The sequence below is a fragment of the Musa acuminata genome, chromosome BXJ1-2, assembly GCF_036884655.1.
Source record: "Musa acuminata AAA Group cultivar baxijiao chromosome BXJ1-2, Cavendish_Baxijiao_AAA, whole genome shotgun sequence".
Classification (NCBI taxonomy): Eukaryota; Viridiplantae; Streptophyta; class Magnoliopsida; order Zingiberales; family Musaceae; genus Musa; species Musa acuminata.
In genome coordinates, this window is record NC_088328.1 from 20,671,858 (window position 1) to 20,679,659 (window position 7,802).

The window sequence follows — 7,802 nt, forward strand, 5'->3', positions numbered from 1 at the left end:
CAAGAGCTGAAGACATTGAATTCCAAATTATATATATATATATATATATATATATATATATTCACAATAAAACATAAATTTTTTGTTCGTCGCTATTAAAAATAGTATAATGATCTGTAAATTTAAGAATGAAAAATGGTAAAATATCATTACTGGGATTCATTTTTCATAATTTAGAAAAAAAAATTGTTGGCGAAAGGCAAAAGAGAGGCCACTAAATCTTGTGCTGAAGAATTACTAATAAATCTACATGATAATTAAGGTTATTTTTCCATATTTTAGCATGCAGAAGAGAGGACGCTAAATTTATAGCTCAATAAATAAATAAATAAAAATGTCGATAAACCTGGTTCGAATGTGAGGCATGTACTCGACACTCTCTATGTCGCGATTCGACTCTCGCCATTCCCAAACGAGTGGACTCGGATTACCACGAGCCGCACGAAGAGCCACACAGCTTGAGAAGCGCCCGCGCCCTCTCCGTCCATGGCGACGACGAGCTTCTCCCCCTCCGCGGCCGTTCGAGCCCCCTCCGCCTCCTCGTTCGGTCCGCATCTCGACCTCAGCCGCCGCATCCGCCTCCCGCTGACACGCCCCCCTGCTCCCGCAGCTCGGTGGGGGGCGCGGCGGCACGTCGCCCCTTTTCGCCTCGCCGCCAGGAGGCTCTCCGTCCGCTGCGGCGCGCTCGTCCAGATCGACCAGAGCGAGTTCCCGGCTGAGGTGCTGGGGTCTGATATCCCGGTCCTGGTGGAGTTCGTCGCCGATTGGTGCGGGCCCTGCCGTTTGATCTCATCCGTCGTCGAGTGGGCTTCCCAGGTCTCTTCTTGTGCCAAACCATTGCAAGATTTCTCCTTTCTGTTAATTGTCGCGTTATATCAGTATAAAAATCGATTTTTTGGGGGTTGTGTTTAATGAAAGATTGAATTCAAAGGGACATGAGCATTTTAATTCCTTTTTGTCAGAAAATGATGCTTTTAGGCTAAAATAATATGCATTGAATGTAAGATGCACGTCCAGGATTGTTGCAAAACCACTTTTAGTAGATTCTCAATTAGGAAGGTGCATAGAACATCGAGATATTGCGTGACAAAATATTTGTTGTTTTGTTTTATTAAAGCCTTATATTGGTAGATGACAGCATTTTAACCTGTACTGGGTTGAAATGATTCTTGTATCTAGAAGGAAGCCTCCTTTGTGGAGGAGCCAAATCACTGGGGTGATCGATGGAAATTGGCTACTGTGAGACCTCCCATCCCACAAACAACCACATCATTCGATTCTGTGCCTTTGGACAACTGTGATTGCGTTTTTCCTGTCCTTAATCTCTAGTCGCCGCCATCCCAAGTCCATCTTTCCCTCTTCTGCTTATAAAGAGGAAGTAGGTGTCCATGTTCTGCCGCTAGCAGCTTATGCCTTACAATGCTTCCACTACCATGCCGCTCCCTGCTACCATCAACTCAAGTACTCTCCTTCCAACTTCTTTGCATCTTCCCATGGAAGCTAATCCCTCCTATATTCCCACAGTTCAGGTCATCCATCTTCCTGACACGAATGAGCACTTCACCTACTTCTCCTCCCATGTTGTTGTCAGGTTGGGGAGCCAACAAGGCATAGTGGATATGTATCAATTTCTCTGTAATTTTAGCTATTAGGCCCATAATTATTGAAGTTCTTATTTCCATCACGATCATGCTTAGAATCAATGCTAGGTAAATTAATTTTGATATTCCACGTTAGCCTTACACCAAGATCTTTGACATGTTGTTACTGGTGTTGCCACAGTATCTCAATTTGATATCTCATTGTGTATGACATGCAAAAATTCATTTCATATGCTAGAATAATGACTAAGATTATGAGAATGATTCTCAATTGTGTTCTTATTGCTCCAGAATTGATGAGTGTGTATGATGGTGCAGGGTTATATATTGCCAAACACTGGTGCATTATCTATTCAAAGAAGTGTCATAAGTCTATATCGCAAAGTTACATATTAGGATTCTAACCTGTGAGATAATTATATGGAGAAACTATGACTGTTGTTACTTTTGAGATTTAGATAGAAAATGATATGCAGTAGTTCCATGGCAGAACTTTAAGGAGTGTCGCAATAATTGCTGCTCTTAAGCTATGATGTCGAAGAGCTAATTAGCAGACATAACTGAACTTTTTTGTTATGTTATTAGTACCATGTAATCAATCTTAAATTAATGCTATTTAAGTTTTAGTTTCCTGAAAATATAAGAGTAAAATATGTGGAAACATGTTATAGATCTGTTCCATTCAATTAGAACTAATGTTGATATTTGAAAATATATATACGTACATGAAGAATCAGACAATTATTCATCAAGGATAAGTAACTGCAAAATGCTAAATTTACTGAATGAGTTCATTGGATGATAGTCTTGTATCAGACAAAAAGGACCAACATAAGTTGTCCTTACAATCATTCTCTTTTTTGTTTTTGATGTGGAGTCTCTTATTGGTTAGAGGTTTGAAATGATGTATAACATGCATGAGTGCTGTAATAGGGTTAAATTGAGCTGGATATGTAGTAAGTTTGTATGTTAATCTATTAAATTCCTCGCTGAATTCCTAGATCTAGAACAAAAATTATAGTATGTAGATATCATAGTTTCTCCATTGGATCATGCAAGGTTTAGCCAATCCGGTGAAGTGAACCAGATTTGCAAGTACATGTTTATCTGATTCACATTGTTAGCTAGAGATGCATATTGACCCACTTTTTTCCCAAACATGCATAACTAAGAACAGATACTTCAGGTTCCACTAGTTCCTTGAAAATTTAACACTTTATAATGGAAGGCAATATGCAAAGTATAATCATTGCCTATGAATAGAAAAAGTTTTAGAATATTTCTTCTCTATTCATGTCTAGCTATATGATCGAATGATCATAAAACAGTTGTTGTTGGACAGTTCCCTAGGAGTGAGTACATACCTGAACCTAATCTAAATGCACTGACTGGTCACTGATTTAAGACCAATTGAACTTGTTTTTTAGTGATATTACCTTCAATAGCTTCAATCGCAGGAAAAAATCCATGTAGCCAACCCAATAGTTGAGATGATTGCGTAACGTTCATGTTATACCAGCAAAACTACAGCTCTAAAGGTTTGCTTGATATCTGCTTACAATTTTATCACATGTTTCAGGCACCTACATGTTTCGTGTATTGGGCATCATAGTTTTACTAAATGATGTAACGTTTAAATTCTCTGACTGGAAATTTGAAGCTTTCAGGAATACAAGGGCAGAGTAAAGGTTGTGAAGATCGATCATGATGCAAATCCTAAGTTGATCACAGAGTACAAGGTTTATGGCCTGCCAACATTGATCCTCTTCAAGAATGGGCAAGAAGTTCCAGAAAGTAGAAGGGAAGGTGCAATCACCAAAGTCAAGCTGAAAGAATACTTGGACAATTTTTTGGAGCCCACATCTGTAGTCTAATCTCTTTCAAGCTCAAGTACACTGTTGAATCTAGATGACCCAGACATCTGTAGTTCCTCTTATAACTTCATGTAAGCTGCAGCCTATTGCTTGAGGCTTCAAATGAGTCCAGGAAAAAGTTCCCTTCCTCTTGGAAATGCAAGCTGGCCTCTTGTAAGACCAAAATATTTTTCTGTACACACCTAATAAGATTTGTACTGTAATCTGCAGTTGTCTTTTGATGGCAATATGTGGATTAGTTGTATTAAATATGAGCTTTGACAATGTTGAGCGTAGTTCAGAGCTGGCACTTTTCCTACTTTAAGAACAGAGTTCATTTTGTGATGTATGGGAATTACCTCAAAGGTATGCGTTGTAAAGCCTGTTTCTCCTTGTTCACATCTCATGAATACATTTGAGGCAATGCCCCTTTCTCAAAGAACTGCGGACAAAAGAACAGAATAGATGAATCTATCCATATGGAATTTAAAAGGAATTATGACATAAATTGCTGATCAAATGATTGCTCTGCAGCCATCAACTCACTTCAGATAGGGATTCAAGTCAAAATTGCAAATTTTAATTTTCCATAAATATTAATTAAATGTGGATTTTTGAGGGATTTTTTTGAGTGAGATTTTCAGGAATGTTCGACTAAAATTTCCTCATTTTTATGGAAAAAATCCTCTTAAAAATTCCTCCAATATCTTGTCATAGATTGTGCAAAATGCTTTGTTTATATGGGCTTTTGGATGTACATACTCTTCAATTAAGCTTCTCAAATTTCATAGGAAACTCCTCGTGGGAGCAATCTATGAATCACATGGTACTGCGGCCTCAACTCCATCAAAATCCAAGACTGTCGAATCTGTCAATCACTTTCTTGTGGATACTCGACATCGTTTGTCTCCCGACACAGTCGAAGTCTCCTTTTTTTCTTTTTTTCCTGTACTTGAGAAGTAGGATCTGCTCATCAACTTGCTAATTCACAGTTCCAATGGCTTCTGGGCATCAACGAAAGCCTTCGAGATGGCGAGGATTGCACTGTAACAACTGTGGTTGTGATATCTCATGCTTTCTTTTATCCTCGGAATCAAACGATGCCTAAAACCATCCCTTTCTTCGGTTAGATAAAAAGAAAGGATGATCGAGGGCCTGAGAAAGATCGATATGCATATGTACGAATGACTATTTGGGTGTGGTTAGTGTTTCTGCTATTTGTTAATCCATTGTTAGATAGGGAACAAAGACAAAGCTGTGATGATTGTTTTAGTTCCAAGCGTCTTCACTGATGCTGCTGGAGGAAAGGCTTGAGATGGCGGCTTTCACTGTCATTGGGCTTCGAGGACGACGATGTAAAGATGAAGTGGTGATCATTAGTGTGTGTTGCTTTAGATTCAAGTGTGCCTTCGAACTTTGAGGCTATGAATGAGACTCATCCAATTGCCAAATGTTCTTTCAGGGAAGGAGGAGAAAAGATATGTTTGTCGATGTGTGTGTGTGTGTGTGTGTGGTTTACATGCAGCCAAAACTCATGAAGAGGGACAGTTTGGCTGAGTCGATCCTGTCCATCCACTTCGTGTATATTTTACTTGAACGTTGCTTTAAGATTAACAAATGTTTGGTAATTGCACGACCGTTGACTTGACTTCTTTCTTCGTGGGAAATACCATTCCATGCGATTGTGTATGATGAGATGATGAACGGTCGTTATCTTGTTTCGTAAATACTCATCAAATAATTCGTTATCTTTAAATTATTGAGTAATGTTTTAACCCTAATTTATATTCCATGGAATATTAAATATACACATGTATTCCTCTCACCAATTAAAGGTATTTGGTGAAAATGTAAGTCATTTTTGTCCTTTTTCTTGCACAGTAATTAAAATAAGTCATGTGATAAATAGCCCACTTCATCTCTAACCACCTCTATTTCTCTCTCGCTATCTCTCACACACACACAAACGCAAAGAAAGGTTCGAGATTTGCCGGCAATGGTGTCTTGCCTCGGATCTCCGATGCCAGTGGCGCTCTCCTGCTTCTGGATTTAGCGTCTTGTTCGAGCTTTATTATTTGTTGTTTTCGTTTGGTTTGAGATTTTCCTCGTTCTTTTCGTAAGATTGCTCATAGAGATGGCGAATCCGCGATGGAATTCTCAGACAAATGGATATGACACTGCGATTTGGGCCGCCAAGATCGCTTTTTGCTTCCTCGGCATCCTCTCCTTCGGCGCAGCAGCCAGGGCCGCCATCCCTGCTGCTGCCGGGGCGCTGGCCTCCGCGGTCCCTGGCTTCTGGGAGTTCCTTCGCTCTTGGCTCGCGCCTCCGTACCTGTTCATCGCCGTCCATTTGATCATCCTTGTCATCTGGAAGCTCTCCGATCAGAAGCAGGAGCATCACCAACACCGCGAGCAATGGGCGGCGGCTGAGCGCGTGGCGGAGCCTGAGAATCCTGCAAAGGTCAAATCTTTCGAGCCTTTGCATATTTCTCCCGTGCCCATTCTCCGGAAACCCTCGCCGGAGATGTGGCGCGACGAGATCTCGCCGTCTCTGACAACACCGGCTGTCCGGGCGCCGGATCCCGGTGAATTCTCGACGTCCGACGCGTCGTGCCTGACGACGGAGTCCGGAGAGATTTCCACCGCTTCGTCAGCGTCTGCGGTCAAGAAGAGCGTCGAACCGGAGTCCATGAGCAGCCTTACGGTGAAGAAAGATGAGGACGAGGCAGCGGCGGCGGCCACTGCGGCTGGGACAGCGAATGACTCGATGGAGGCAACATGGAAGGCGATCATGGAGAAGTCGCCTCGGGCAGCGGAGGTACCGCCACCGACGGCGTCGTCCGGGCGGGGCTCGAGGCAACCGGAGGCCCCTCCCTCATCTACGGGTCAGGACGAGTTGAACAGGCGATGCGACGATTTCATCAAGAAGAATTACGAGCAGATCCGATTCCTCAGCGGCCGGCGGCTGTAGTTGGAGATGCAAATTACTCGTTACGCTAGTCTTCATCTCTTCTCTTTCTCAACTTAATCTTCTTTATAGCTCGTTAAGCCCTTGTAATGAAAGCTTTTAGTGTAGGGAGACTGCTGTGCTGCTAAAAATCCTATTTTTAAGGTAACTACTGTATGATGCATTAGCCAAAACTAGTTTACGTCTGTCCTCTGCTTCAACATTTTTAGCCTTTCATACGAAGAGCAATCCAATTTTGGATTCATTTCCTCTTTCGTTTGTAGATCTTTCTTTCTGCAAATGTTCTGCTGTATTATTCTGAGGGATGACAGGTTTGTGTTTCATTGCCTTGTGGGATTGCAGGTACTTCTGATATGCTGAACTTATTCTTGACTTGGTGCTGCTGATTGGACTGGCTGGTGACTTGTGCTGATAGATGGGATGTTTGGTGGTCTTCAGTCTCACCTTTTGGTCTTCTGTTTGGTACTCTATTTAACTCACTGTTCAATACATGTTTGTTAAGTGATGGTACAGGAGTATATCCTGACAATGATCTGGAGTTCATATAAGCTTTTTACTTGCCATGTGGGTTTGCTGAATGTTTATTAAAGTGACCATATTTACTCTTTGATGATGGCCATTTTCCTTTTTTGGTGATGGCCACAGATCTTCATGGCTTGTCTTTTGGTCTTCCCTGCTGCTTACATTACATTGTACACTATGTTATACTTTGGTACTAGCAGTTCACTTGATAAGTATTTGAATCATATTGAAGTGTGATCTGAAAGGTAGGAGGAGACCTTTGGAATCAGTCTTGCTGGTAATTCTCCTTTCACGTGAATTGGTGTAAAACTATCTAACTTGCTACCTCACGATTAATTTGTTTTGAGGAAAGCATTAGTATGTCAACATGTTCGATACTCTTAAAAGAAGATATTTAGAACTGTCAAGTTCTCATGAACATTATGCACTGATCACTCAAACCAGTTGTATTTGATGTGCATGATCAACATGAAAGATGAAAATGATTGATGGGTATCAATTAAGTACAGACATGACTACTGCAAAGGTACAATTTACTTTGAATGCAGGTAAATTCATGTTAGAGATTCTCCTAAAATATGTATGGTTTGGGATGTTAGGATGAAATAAAATGGGAGTGTGATCTGAGCTTGGCTTTATAATCTGGTCTTATCCACAATGGCTGACTTTGAGACACACTGCCTCATGAATGTCAATATCTGTCACTCATTGTCTCTGATATCTTCCAGAATGACCCTAGTCTTGTGGTGAGTAAGAAGCATAACTTCTTTAGCATTGACTGCTGATCATTGGCAACTGCAGCAGATAAAGGGAACATATCTTCTTCCTTAAGACACCAAAAGTGGTTACAGAATTTAT

At 41.1% G+C, this 7,802-nt stretch overlaps 2 protein-coding genes across 3 annotated transcripts; both read left to right on the top strand.

Moving 5' to 3' along the window:
* Positions 1-366: 366 nt before the first annotated feature.
* LOC135597606 (thioredoxin X, chloroplastic-like) lies at positions 367-3,739 on the top strand. The gene is made up of 2 exons (XM_065090791.1): positions 367-816; positions 3,269-3,739. Exons 1-2 carry the CDS (start codon positions 487-489, stop codon positions 3,473-3,475), a joined length of 537 nt encoding a protein of 178 aa, XP_064946863.1. The 5' UTR covers positions 367-486; the 3' UTR covers positions 3,476-3,739.
* Positions 3,740-5,394: 1,655 nt separating this feature from the next.
* On the top strand, positions 5,395-7,002 carry LOC103971412 (uncharacterized). Of its 2 annotated transcripts, none has more exons than XR_001976717.2 (2): positions 5,395-6,566; positions 6,765-7,002. XR_001976717.2 is itself a non-coding variant. In XM_009385432.3 (2 exons), exon 1 carries the CDS (start codon positions 5,589-5,591, stop codon positions 6,423-6,425), a length of 837 nt encoding a protein of 278 aa, XP_009383707.1. In that variant the 5' UTR covers positions 5,395-5,588; the 3' UTR covers positions 6,426-6,444; positions 6,765-7,002. The 2 variants fall into 2 exon arrangements, 1 of the variants encoding a protein (XP_009383707.1); XM_009385432.3 differs by having other exon boundaries at positions 5,395-6,444.
* Positions 7,003-7,802: the final 800 nt, after the last annotated feature.

What these genes read in the sequence shown, in the direction of transcription:
- LOC135597606 (XM_065090791.1), top strand. Translation starts at nt 487, where the DNA reads ATGGCGACGACGAGCTTCTCCCCCTCCGCGGCCGTTCGAGCCCCCTCC. An exon ending in TCGTCGAGTGGGCTTCCCAG is followed by an intron (nt 817 to 3,268) that starts GTCTCTTCTTGT and finishes TGAAGCTTTCAG; the next exon opens with GAATACAAGGGCAGAGTAAA.
- LOC103971412 (XM_009385432.3), top strand. Translation starts at nt 5,589, where the DNA reads ATGGCGAATCCGCGATGGAATTCTCAGACAAATGGATATGACACTGCG.